Source organism: Tinamus guttatus, unplaced genomic scaffold, assembly GCF_059628265.1.
Source record: "Tinamus guttatus ecotype Peru unplaced genomic scaffold, ASM5962826v1 Tinamus_guttatus_pri_ptg000107l, whole genome shotgun sequence".
Classification (NCBI taxonomy): domain Eukaryota; kingdom Metazoa; phylum Chordata; class Aves; order Tinamiformes; family Tinamidae; genus Tinamus; species Tinamus guttatus.
In genome coordinates this window covers 187,162-200,525 of record NW_028288641.1, presented here as the reverse complement: position 1 = coordinate 200,525, position 13,364 = coordinate 187,162, and the positions used below count along the sequence as shown (strand labels likewise).

Below are 13,364 nucleotides of genomic sequence, written 5' to 3'. Positions count from 1 at the left end.
AGTTTACTTACTGAACTTGGCTGTGCTTCAAGAATTGTAACATATAAAAGCTGCATAACTTTTTAAAGTTCTGCTGGGTGGTCTCATAACTGTAGATGTTTTACAATTCTAATTTTTTTAATAAATTTGCATTCTGTTTGTATTCTTTGCATAACTCTACTCAAAACTCCACTAGGAGGTTGGTAATTCTCAGTACTTAGGGTGATGGTGATAGGACTGTGGAAAAAGATTAGACATCAGCTCAGGCACCTCATTCTTAATTTTTTTTTCAGTGATCTGGGTGGAATCATGTGGCCTTGGTGACATGTTGTCAGTTACTTTCCTATCTTCTAACTAGTGTGTTACCCTTATTCTCCTGCAGTTCACGTTGCTCCAAGAGTAAACTTTAGGAGGATCGGGGGCTTCAGAGAATCTTAATCCTGACATCTAGCACTGTGCTGTGAGGAGCTACAGCCCTCCCTCAGCTGGGACACTGATATAAACTTGCAATGTTTTCTGTTGGCAGATTTGCAGCAGAGCTTGTCCTGCTGAACCTGCCCGGAGTCCGTGATGGCAAGAATCCGAAGTTCTGCACTGCATGCTCTGTGGATCCTTTTCTTTTCACATGCAACAAATGAAAGTACGTTTGTTAATGTTTTATGTTATCATACTGAAATTGTCTACATTATTTTACTATGAGTAAGAATAACTAGTACACAACTTTGTTACTACAATTAATTGACTTGGACAAACTGTAACTGTGTATTAGAGATATACATATATTAGAATAAAATCTCAGATCTTCTCTTTTTACTGACCTTTTTCGTATTGGCAATAAGTAGGAATTAGCAAGAAGCATCCCCATGATCTATCTATTTTGGATACCTTGCTACAAACAGAATTCTCTGCAATGATTCAGAGACATCTCTGTAAGCCTTCTGTAAGGTAGAAAGCCCACTTATCTCTCATTTGCTTGTTTTCATAATTGCCACTGTTCACTGGGAGAGGCAGAAAGGAATCATAAGCAGTAGACCAGGAATTGTAAAAAAAAAAAAAGAGCGAATTTATAGAGCTGTGGTCAAAGGCTGCTGTCAGCATGCATTCTCGCAGGTGTGTAGAATTACTAAGCTAGAAAATTTAGTTGTGTGGATTTGAACAAATATTGCAAGCACTCACCATAAGGCATTTCGTACAGTGACTGTGGCTTGTACAAGGGCAGAGGGCTGGCGTGCAATGATGAGCACACAGGACACCACATCTTTCAGCCTGGCAAGATGTATATTTATGTTAAGCTAATGTAAATGTTAATGCTCGTTACTAAATGGCTATTTTCTTAAAGTCACGACAGAAGATGAATATGACCTTTTTTCCCCCCTTATCTTTTCTGATATTTCATTATAAAGAGAAGCTAGATTTACAAAATCTTATCTTCTGGGAACATGTCTTTATTTTCTGGAAAATCGGTTTTTATTTTGCTTTCCATAAATTTTAAGTAGCTACATATCTGCTTTATTTTTAAGAAAAGCGGTTTAAAAAAAAACGTGAAAGAGGAGGAAAAAAAATAAGTTTAATAGCTATTCCCTTATGTGCTCTGAGTTCAGAATATGATGCTGGAAGGAATGCTGCAATTTAGATTAATGTCAATGATCAAACATTATAAGTGCACATTAGCTTGGTCATTTGATCTAGGTGATTCCAGATTTTCTGTAAATTATCAAGTTTTATTTTCATAGATTACCACACTTCATCATATTATTCTTGCTAAGGATGAAAAAAGTCCATTATTTTAGTTCCCTTTTTAAACTACGTGAACTGAAAGCAAACTTCATACTGCATGTGATTTCAAAAGGAAATTTGTAAATGTCTGAGATTTACAGAAATGTCATACCAGAGATGGAAAAGGGAAAAAGTCACAGGAAAGGAATACAAGGAATAGTTTACAATGCAGGAAAGACATAAGGACACTAAAAGGCAAAATAAAGCTGCAAGTTATCGTAACAGCACAGCACGAAGAGCTTCATATATTTCAAGGGGTCTTGAAAGTATAGGGTCGTTAGCACACTGAAAAAAATGGCTAAGTCCATCTTTAAAGGGCTTAATATTTTGTAGTTTAAAATCCATTTTCAGGTGAAAAATAATAAAAATGAACAGTAAAAACATAAATAACACAAATATAAGTAACAGTAACAAGATAAATAACAGTTCTTATAAAGTGAGCGATGTGGCCATTAGAGGATTGCAAAAGTTTTATCTTACTTACTTTTCTGTGTATTTTATTTTTTTCTTGTTTTGGTTGTTTTTGAAAAACGGGCAATGCAGGACAAAAGGGAACTAAATATGATGTTGTCATTCAGAAAGAAATTGAGTGCTTCATTTTTTCTGTAAGGCATGCATCTATCCTTGGTAACTAAAATACAAGACACTATTTGAACATACTTTGAACATATTCACATATTTGAATAATAATGCCACTATGAACTACAGGTAGCTCTAGGTTTAAAGCCTGCCAATATACCAGAAAAAAACTGATCAATTCTTGCAGAATTTAAAAATGGTTCTTTGAAACTGTGATGCAGATCTGCTTAGATGGCCTGTTTTATGGGAGGCCTTTTTAAAAGAGAAGTGATATGTGGTACCAAAAGAGACAGTTCAAAACAATGAACTATTTCTTTGAATCAATTTTCTAATGAAGTGACTCTGGACTTGATGGTAGGCCAATTCTATCTGAGGTATCATTAGGCACACTAAAAGGTAGGTGCCAGAATGTTTATCTGAAGAAGCAGTACTACAGCAAAGTATGCAGGAGGTCTTATGTAAGGGGGGAAAAAAAAGCACGAAAAATCCACAAAAAAAAAAAAGGAAGAAAATTTTGCAACCTGATGTTGCTGTCAGTGAAAGCATTTTGTGTGTGGGTGTGTAGGAATAATCTGAAATGTAGATGCTTATTGGGATGAAGAAGCCTGCAAAACAGCAGTGTCTAAAGGCCCTTACAGGATGTGGATCAGTGACAAACTTGAATTTGCAGTATAAATGATAAGAATCAAGTCAATTGTGCTAGGCTGCATAAGCAGAATTGTTTGTCTGCTATACAAAAATGAAATCATGTCTTCATATGACCCTTATGTAACTGCAGCAGGAATACTTCTGGCAAAATCTCTTCAGAAAAGTATCAATAAATAGGTTGCTAATAATCAAAGGTATTCTAAATTTTTATGGGGATCTGAGATAGAGAGCACTGTGCAAGAAAAGGGAGTTATTGTAAATATTTACAATTATTTGATAGGTCAAACATGGAAGGAGGGAAAGAGTTGTCTAGGATGATATTAGTTATTTCTGACAGCTCCATTTGGGAAAGATTTCAGTACCATAGGTAGGTTTAGCACACTGTTAGTTCTAGTAACTGCGCAATCTTAAGTCACATAACTGTTTCTGATTCTTGTTTCCCTATGTGTAGTAGGAAAATGGAGCTAGAAAGGATTCTGAGGATTGTTTTCCATTTTTCAGTTCTGTCAGAGCCGATTTAACCCCCCCCCCCATTCATTTGTTCTTAAGCAGCACCAATAAAAGAGATACCTGTTAATAATGTTGGAGCACATGGATTTAGGACTCTTTTCTGCCTTCTCAATAGCCAGGACAGTGTAACTTTGGATCTGATCAATACTCTGAACCACTATCACAAGAAAATAAAATACAAACCATAACAGGAAATACTGAATGAAATGAAGAAAAGCTGTGTACTAAAATCTGTGACAGGAAGATCCTTTGGGCAACAGGCACTGTTTGAGGGATGCAGAGGGCCATTCATACAAGGACTTGGGACCAGAGTAGATAAATCATTTGCCTTTAGACAGAGATCTTGATCCAACTCCATTAATTATCTGCATTTTTTTTTTCTTTTGATACTTGTGTAACAGATGGAATAATACTGTTTTAAAGTTGGTGTTTTTTTAGGTGGAGCTCATCAAGGTCAGATTTTCTGTGCCTAAAAGTCTTATTAGATGAGTTGTGCTTTTTATTTCAGTATTTCTAGTGCTTATCTTACTTAAAAGCATAGGGGTTGTCTTCACCTTTCTGGAGATACTTGGTGTCATGTATCTCTTCTTTTACACAGAACATGAGAAATGGCTGTGCTTTCACTTCCCTTGTGAGGGTTTGATCATTCTGTGTAGAAGAAAGGATTTTATGTTCCTGCTTAGTCTGAATTATTCTTTTGATTCTCCTGATTCTTACCATGCGCTGTCTCCCTCTAGTTATAGCTACAGGACATGTGCAGGACTTTGCATGCTTCACTGACTATGCTGAAGAACTGGTTTGTCACTGGAAGGTGCCTGCACAGACAAACTGCTCCAAAGAATTCCTGCTCAAGAATGAATATCCATCTCCGCAGTAAGTGTTTAATAAAACAGTTATCATTATTGGACCTTAAAATATGCTATAGTCATTAGCAGCTTTCATTTCTTCCCCCTGCCACAGGAGCCTGGGGCAAAGAGGAACTGGGTTTATTCTTTTTGCCAGGAGGAAAAATGGGATGCTGCTATAAACAGCATGCTTTGTTCAGTGAAGCACTCTTGTGCAGGCCTCTCTTTGTGCTCTTAGTACAAAGGAATGGTCAAGTATTACTTGTAGGAGTGCTAGGTCTCATACAAGTTTACCTAACCTTCATTTCAGGAGAATTTTTACTTTCTTCAGGAGAAATTTACCTGATCTACCTGTCTCTAGCTTGTGTAAAAGATGCATCTGGTCTTCTTTCTATATGATTTCTTCACAGAGACATCCAAGTAACCTTGTATTTTGTTTTGTATCAAGTAGTAAAACTCTTTCCATGCTAACAAGACATTAATCTGCTATTTCAGAGGCCGAACTATGACAAAGGATGCTTTTGGTGTCAACTTTTCTTCTTGGGATAAATCCTTAGTTTTCCATCGGGTTTTTCCCTAGTGTAAGAAAGATAGCTGAGGAGTCTTTGGGGGTGGATGGGTTACTTCAAGGTTTAGATGGTAGTTCTGTTCTGTGTAGATTTGGCTAAGTGTTTCTAGGAACTAAGCATTTTTTTCTCAGGTTGTATTAGCTCTACACATTGGGAATCTTGAGTGCACATTCTGAAGAACAGTGTGTGTAACTATATGTAAATGTCACACTTTTTTTTTGTCTGTTTTTCAGAAGTTTTGTGTGCATCCCCAAGAATGGTAAAGAGAGTTCCACATGCACTTGCACAATATATCCTGATATTTTTGTATCAGGCCTCACCTACATTCTAGCTCTGCAGTTCAATGGGACTAATATGGGGAATTACAGTGTTACACCAGCCTTGGTTGGTAAGAAACCATTTACTTTGTCACCAGGATATCTTCTGCTTACAGTCTTGCAATCCTATTCTATTAATGGTATCTGAAGAATTTTTCCTTATTGGAGGTTAAAAAAAAAAAAAAAAAGCTCTGTTAGCTCAAATCAAAGGTTCATTTGGCTTAGTAACCTGGTTCTGGAGCAGATTCTTAAGGAAAGAACAAAAAATGGGGCAAAAAGAGTGATTCTTCTTCTAGCCGTACTCTCTGAGCTTCCAGTAATTACTAGTTTGAGGGCTTAGCCATATCTTTAGTGTATTTTGCTTGTGGCTGTAGAAGATGCTGAGGTTACTCCTAGTCTCGAGGAAGAAATTAGACTATGCCTGCTGCAGTTTAGTGCTTCTGTCTTTGTCATCATCACATATTTTTCTTGGTAGTTAAAGCATCCCTCTGGTGATTTTCAGGGTAAATACTATTGGATTGTAAGAACCAATGATAAAAAGTTTAGGAATCTTCACTTTCTCAGAACAGAGCATAGATTTAGTTTATACTTGTCTTTACAAGCACTTATCTTGTTTAGAACAACATGTCACCTCAAACACTTAAAAGAAATCATTCAAGTGTCTTAGGCAGGCATTCATCTGCACCAGTGATCTAGTTCATTTCAGAATACTTGAGGTCGCTTCTGCTCATCAACAGAATAAGCAGGAATCTGCATCAATGTTGAAGAGACACTTACCCAGAATAATCTGTCCGAGAAGTTGTCATAAGATCTATGTCTACTCCAAGGCACTGCCTGCTACTGAGGGCACAGATTTACCCCATTTTTCCATTTTGGAAACTGCGTTCAGTATACTATAAAGTAGAATGTGAAATTTCTTCAGCTAACTTGAAGACCTGATGTTCATTAATGAACCTTGCAATTGCTCTATTTTGTCCTTTATATCCTTGTGCTAGAGCATAGTGAAAAGGGCTAAGTGCATTTACTGTGATGAGACTCTGGTCTCTGGTGATTATTTGTCTCTCTGCTTCTCTTCGTCAGTATTTTCCCACTGCAGTGCTCTTAATTGTATTTTTAAATACACAGTTAAGCCAAGGGCCCCCAAAAATCTTGCCATTGAGAAAGCTGAAAATGGTAATTACAATCTGAGCTGGGAAGAGAGCTATTCTTCTCAATCCATGCTCTTTGGACAGCCGGTGATCTATGAAGTAAAATATTGGAGCAAGCAGGACCCCACAGAGGTAAGAGATAGTCTCTTTATTCTCTATCTCTGCAGCTTTCAGGTATTAAATTCTTTGAAAAATCTTGAAGGACTTTGTAATCATTTCATCATTAATAGTGTTAGGGCTGGCAAGGGTCCTCACTGAGAGCATCCTTGTCACATGTCACTTTGCCACAGAGAGTTTTGAACTGGGGTTAAGGGACTGAAACTCTTTTGACTGGCCTGCAGCTGGGCAAAGATTCAAAATACAGCATTTCTATTCCTGGACCTTCGCTGGACATGAGGAAGCTTGAGACAGCCCATGACTGTGGTGCCTTGAGGCATTTTAGGTATCATCCAGAGTACTACAGTACTTCAAGGCCAGGCCCTTTTGGAAGGGGAAGAACATGCGTAATGGTGTATCATAAACGTTACCGCTAATGACAGCAAAACACAGTATCACAGCGGATCATATGTACAGTCATTCTTCTGCTCGTTTGAGAAAGGCCAATGAAGCACATAAGAGTACTAGTACCTAATTGCTACCATCAGCCCTTCATACCCCAAAATATCAAAATGAACTTTTTCACTTTCTTTTCAGGTTTCTATAAAATCAATTAACTATCAGACAAAAAGTTTCGAAATTATTTCAAGCTCTTTGACAAAAGGGTATGATTACATTGTAAGCATACGGTGTAACTACACAGACTACCCAGCCTACTGGAGTGACTGGAGTGACAGAATTGAATTTCACTATGGTAAGTGTTGTTACAAGTAGTGGCTTGGTAAAAGGATAGTAGGCTTTTGTGGACCACATTTTGTATGTCCCACTGCCTCTTGTTTGCCAGAAGAGAGTAATGGAATCTGTGATTTGCAATAACTGCAAATAAAGCCATCATCATCATTTTGAATCTACTGTGAACCAATCTATGAAGATTTCTTGAAGGTTTCCAAGGAGACTAAGTGCAAAAACACAACTCCTGAAAAATCTGAGGAAGGGACCTTGGACTGTTTAGCACTGTGATCAGGAGGGGGGGGGGGGGAAAAAAAAGGCTGAAAGAGGATATATTTGTTCTCTACAAGTGTTTCAGGAAGTAGACACCCAGGAAGGAGAAGAGCTACTTAAACTAAAGGGCAATGTTGATGTAAATGCAAGTGAGTATAAAATACCTGTAAGATTTAAGCTTGAAGTTGAGCAATACTTACAATTGTGAGAGAGCTGAGGATTTGGAAAAGTCTCTGAAGACTAACAGAGAGGATGAGAAGCGTGCCTGTGTTTCTGTGGAAGCTGGTCATGCTGTGCTTGGCATTACATGCCAAGTGTGTCTAATTGCCGGCAAATGGCTTCAGGACACAGCTAGGTCCTCCCAGCTCCTAACTTGTTCACAGTAATTGAGGGCAGTACTCATACTGGTCTTTCAGACACATCATTGCCACTGGCAGCTGTGTATTTTGATGTTTGTCTGAAGACTTTATGTCTAGCCTTATCAGAAGGTGCAAAAACAAAAAAGCAACAGATATGGTATTCATGGTACACCTGCAAATGTATATGTTTATTTAATAGATTATCAAGTAACACCTGAAGACATTCTGCAGATGGCAGTTCCTGTATCCTGCATACTGATAATGGCAGTAGCTGTGATGTGTTACTTCTGTTTTACCAAGTATGTATAACTGTTCAAAGTTTTACAGAGTAGCAGTTCACACAGATATCAGTATTGCTGTAGATTGGTTGAATGTAGTACAGGAATCTAACAGTTTGTTTTTCTTAGTACCTTTATCTCAGACTTCACAAGCAATTTTTTAATAACATGCATCAGTTGCACTCAGCCTTTTTTTTAAAGGACAACTGAATATTCTCGGACAGTTTTATTAAAATGGGTTTGTTATGGCATTCAAATCAAACTGCAGTTAGGGTGTCTCACTTGAGTGCCCCCAATCATTGCAGAAATCCAAGTTAAATGTCTGTATTTCTTCGCATTTTTCAGTACTAGTATACAAAAGTGTAGTTCTATGTGTTTCATTCATCTTTTCATACAAGATTAGAAGAACATATGCCTATGGTTGTACAGAATAGTTACCACCAAATATATAAGCATATTTATACTAGTTTAATTAAAAAAAAAAAACATTTGGGGATGCACAGAAGCAGCACTTCCTGAAATGCAGTCAGCTAGGAGAACAGAGCAGAGGAAGGAAATATATAGAGATCAAGTCAAAAAGCAGTCAAAGCAAAAAGTTTTCTTCCTTGCTTTATAGGGTGAAGAAGGAATGGTGGGACCAAATTCCAAATCCAGCCAAGAGCCATTTGCTTGTAAAAAATGTCAAGGTAATGTAAGGTTTTGCTAAAGATGCCTTTTCCTTCTTAAAAACAGAATATATAGTAACTGTTATTGACTGACTATTGCAGAGGGTACTAAACAAAATCCTAAATCTTGTCTGTATCTTTAACAGTTTTCAGTTTTTTGCCACGTTGATGAAATTAAGTTCCCTTTCCATGGCTTAAAGCAGAGTCATATGGAAAACCATATGTAAGTAAGATAGAGGGGAAAAAACTCTGCTTAATAGCATGAAATGCTTTCCTACTATATGAACATTAACTGTACTTTTGTTTTTATTCCCCAAAACAGAAGTTGCGGGAACTGTCTGGCTCAAAGTTTGTCAGGCCAAAGCTTCAAAGAAAAAGATACCACCATAAACATTGAGAAACCTTGCAGTGACCACAGCAGGTTTGGAGACTGGTTCCCAAAAGGCTGTGGTGCAGTTTTAACCCCTGAAACAATTCTGGTCGAAAAGTCTCTTGAAATCTGTGAATGTTCACCAGGCATTGAGGCAGAGAGTCAAGAAGAGACTCCTAACCAGGTCACCATGTTTGAGCCTTGTGAGGGCAGTGCGAATCCTTTCAGGGAACACATTGAACACAATGATGCACTGGCTAATATGTTCATTAAACTCCTGGAAGATGAAAACAATATGCAAGACAATAAAGATGCAGACATCATCACAGATGAGAATAAAACCTTTGAGAGAATTGAGTCAGAAAACCCATTACAGCAAAATACAGCAAACCTGCGTCAGCAACTATGTAGTATTTTGCACACAGACTCCCTTTTCTCTGAAGTCTCACAAAGTGACTACAATTGCAGTACAGCCAGCAAGAAGTCGTCACAATCAGAAGAATCCTTTGATTCTGGCTATCAAAGCTCCAACACGAATTCTGCTACTCTGGAGGCAAGAGATTCTCTAGATATGCTTGACCAAAGTCTTTCTTTATGCAGTTCTGAAATGCAGCAGGACTTGTCTGTCCTCATTCAGGAATCACCAAATAGATCAGCCTTTGATATAATCAAGGATAGGATAATCAGCTCCACCCACAAGAGCTTTGACACCCTTGTGTCTGCATCCACGGGCCCCTGCACTTCTGCATACAAGAGCTTTGACACCCTTGTGTCTGCATCCACGAGCCCCTGCAGCTCTGCATACAAGAGCTTTGACACCCTTGTGTCTGCATCCACGGGCCCCTGCAGCTCTGCATACAAGAGCTTTGACACCCTTGTGTCTGCATCCACGAGCCCCTGCAGCTCTGCATACAAGAGCTTTGACACCCTTGTGTCTGCATCCACGGGCCCCTGCAGCTCTGCATACAAGAGCTTTGACACCCTTGTGTCTGCATCCACGGGCCCCTGCACTTCTGCATACAAGAGCTCTGACACCCTTGTGTCTGCATCCACAGAACCTAGTAGTGCTGTATACAAGAGTTTTGACACCCTCATGTCTCCATCTGTGGGCACCGATAGTTCAGCATACAAAAGCTTTGATACTCTTCTGTCTCAGTCTAGCAATAGTCTGACTCCATGTTTTGAAAATGTATGTTCTTCACTGCCTTTGATGAGGTTTTCAGAGAATCCAAAACTTTGCTGCAGAGATCAAATTTATCAATCCTGTGGTGATCAGAGATGTTATGCCAGCTACAGATCCCCCTGTACTGAGCTCAATTTTCAAAGCACCTATTCAAATCATATTGATTTTCCATCTCTCTGCACACATGCAAATGACAGAGCTTCAGTTTTGCTACCAGAGGAAGATGTTCAGAAGAAAGCAGATATAATTTCTTGCCCTGTTGGACCTCAACAATCTGGTTATCGATCTTTTGATGCTGCAGTTAAATGCAGTGGTACATACTTTGACAATGAGGTTATCTGTAGGCCACAGTATGAATCCTTTATTAATATTCTGTACAATAACCTCAGAGAAGCACCTCAGGATATCATAATCCATGAACCCGACCAGAAGACAGACAACCATGTATGTTTGATTTTACAGGACTTTGATAGTGGCATTGTGCGAGATTTAGCCACTAGTGAGAATGTCTCACAGAACAATGATAACAGGATTTGGATTGTCAACTCTAATGAGCTGTCCAGTGACAACAAAGATGAAAAGGCCATCAGAGTCTTAGAGCTTTTGCGTTTGTTAGAGCGGAACTGTCAAGATTTTAAAAGCAGAGAAAAAACTATGAAGGGGGCAAAACCTGACAGTTTTGACTGTGCTAGTAAAGGAATGCAAGAGAGCAGCTGTAACAGACTAAATGCTGGCTTTCAGTGCCACACAGATACCCATTTGAAGAAGCCTGGAAGTACAGAGGAAAATAAAGAGGTGATGCAGCATGTGGCAGTCAGAAGATTGGGCTCGGCTGCTAGCTTAGTAGAAGAATCACTGGACAGTGGAGTGCGAAGCTTAAAAAGAAAAACTGCAGATTCTCTGGAATTGCTAGTCATAGACAAACTTTCACCCCCTCTTTCTGTAGATAGCTCCTGTCCTTTTTATTCTTGTACCATTCCCAATGAGGGATCCAAACTGACACCTCTAATTAAAAAAAAAACAGCAGAGCTATTGAGGGAAAAAAACAGAAAGAATGAGAAAAAAGTCAAACTTCTACAACTCATTGCCCAGGAGGATAATTATATGAAGGTAACCTAGCCACACTCGCCAAGGCTGAACCAAACCAGCCTTTGGAATAAACTCTATGGCAAATTGAAATACTGCTTTTTTTTTCCAGGCTTGTCTAAAATGAGGGCCAGCGCCCTCAGTTCAGACATGGATTCACCGAGTTGAACACTCATGTGCTACAGAGCTGGCAACAAGTGTATGATGTAGGCCCCTAGAGGACTCAGCAGTTGGTAGCTAACTGTCACAGCAACACCTTTCTCAAGAAAGTAGAACCAAAGCTAAGGTCTCTCTGGACCTGATCCCACTTCAAAAAGTGCACAGCAGCTGCATAAAATAGAAGTTCTTACTCAGTATAGATCCCGTGATAATTGCTCTGGCTCTGTATATGATTGGAAAGCACACAAAGGTGATGTGGAAGGTGCTAATACACCTGGAAATCGGAAGTATTGCAAGGCAAAGGGAAGTGACTGAGTTCCTCTGACAGCATCACACATCTCCCATAAATTACTTGCTGGAAAAGTGAAAGATGCCATGTGTGACTGACCATTTCTCAGGATTAGTTTCTTGTACAAGCTATAGGGTGCACACCTGCCATTCTTATGTAAACAGAATTACTTCATACTTCCAGTGCTGTAAATGGAATCAGATATTTCTAAACTCCCTCTTCACAGAAAGCCCATCTAGTGTATGGTCAAACTCCCCTGAATTGATAGAGCATTATTCTGTGTCTTGTCCTGCCCAGACAGAGTGGAGAATTATGCTCCAAGCTTGAAAATAGTCTGTCTCTTGCTGGGTAATTGTTTGAAAAGTTTTACTCATGACTCTGAACTTTTCTAGGGCATTAGTATACATTTTTGGCATTGTGTTCCACCTTAATGTATTGGCAGTATTGCAAAATAGTTATGGACTGGTAAAATCATTTTGTATCTCAAGCCAGTTCTGATTACGTAGAAAAACCTATTTCCACACCTCCTAAACAGAAGAGATAAAGAGCAGCTCTACGAGTAAATCTGTAACTGCTGCACTGGAACAGGTTTGACATGTTTGTAAGTAGGATTTTTTTATTGCAAATCTCTCTTCAAAGTTCAGGTTGGTAAGGTAGTAGAGGTTCATGTATTGGTTTTGCCACGTTTAAAAAGGGTACGTAAGCTCTGGAAGGATACGGTGAAGTGTCTGTATGCAGAAGTAATAGCTAACATTCGCATAGGCACTGGTATCTAGCCCACTTTCATTAAGGTGGGAGACAGTAATAGATCTTACTATGCATAATTCAGTTTCTGATGAGCATATTAAAAATAGCCATTGAAAATAACAGGTTAAATTTTATTTTCTTTCAGATGAGGTTTAATTCCATCAGAAATACTCTGCATCTTCATGATTGTGGTCAGCTATAGTTAAATCCACACACATTCTGTGATGTGAGACAGCTGTGAGCACTGACAGATAATGCATCTTTTCAGGACTATCAAACAAACCTTCACTGAAATGGTGGATCAAGAACATGCAAAGAGCCACGATGAGCTTCATGTGTGCTAACTAACTTCCCTAAAGCTGTACAAAATCAAGTATAAGCATAAACCTGCAACTAGTTGCTGCAGCTATGTGTAATTGGTTACCCCCTTTTTACTGTAGTTTACTAGGTTGTAAAGGGAGGCGTGAGGACACAAATGGTGCTTTCTTCTCCTGCCCCACTGGGGGAATCCTCCTGGACATATGCACTTGGTTGCAGCAGCCAGGAGAGCTTTGCTCAGGTGGGGGTTTGGAAAACTGGTGGCTCCAGCAGTTCCTTGCTGTAGTGTGCTGCAGCTTCATTCACCCTCTTCATCGCCTTTGTTTTCTACATAGCTATGTCCTCCTGCCCCTTCATTTTCATTGCATTTCACTCTGCTCGTGTGTCCTACCCTTTCCTCCTTTTACTCTTTCGTGGATCAAATCAAACAGCCTCTCTTTG

At 39.0% G+C, this 13,364-nt stretch overlaps 1 protein-coding gene across 2 annotated transcripts; it reads left to right on the top strand.

The window, feature by feature from the left end:
• Positions 1–493: 493 nt before the first annotated feature.
• On the top strand, positions 494–11,503 carry IL4R (interleukin 4 receptor). 2 transcript variants are annotated; one of them, XM_088520961.1, is made up of 9 exons: positions 494–619; positions 4,230–4,365; positions 5,143–5,294; positions 6,349–6,503; positions 7,065–7,221; positions 8,028–8,127; positions 8,723–8,792; positions 8,918–8,994; positions 9,094–11,503. In XM_088520961.1, exons 1-9 carry the CDS (start codon positions 550–552, stop codon positions 11,441–11,443), a joined length of 3,267 nt encoding a protein of 1,088 aa, XP_088377087.1. In that variant the 5' UTR covers positions 494–549; the 3' UTR covers positions 11,444–11,503. The 2 variants fall into 2 exon arrangements, with proteins under 2 accessions (XP_088377087.1, XP_088377086.1); XM_088520960.1 differs by lacking the exons at positions 494–619; positions 4,230–4,365; positions 6,349–6,503 and having other exon boundaries at positions 5,146–5,294.
• The last annotated feature ends 1,861 nt before the right edge of the window (positions 11,504–13,364 follow it).

Excerpts from the sequence above, each read along its gene's own strand:
- IL4R (XM_088520961.1), top strand. The coding sequence starts at position 550 with ATGGCAAGAATCCGAAGTTCTGCACTGCATGCTCTGTGGATCCTTTTC. Across the intron at positions 6,504-7,064 it reads GCAAGCAGGACCCCACAGAG|GTTTCTATAAAATCAATTAA; the intron begins GTAAGAGATAGT and ends CTTTCTTTTCAG. Across the intron at positions 8,995-9,093 it reads AGTCATATGGAAAACCATAT|AAGTTGCGGGAACTGTCTGG; the intron begins GTAAGTAAGATA and ends TCCCCAAAACAG.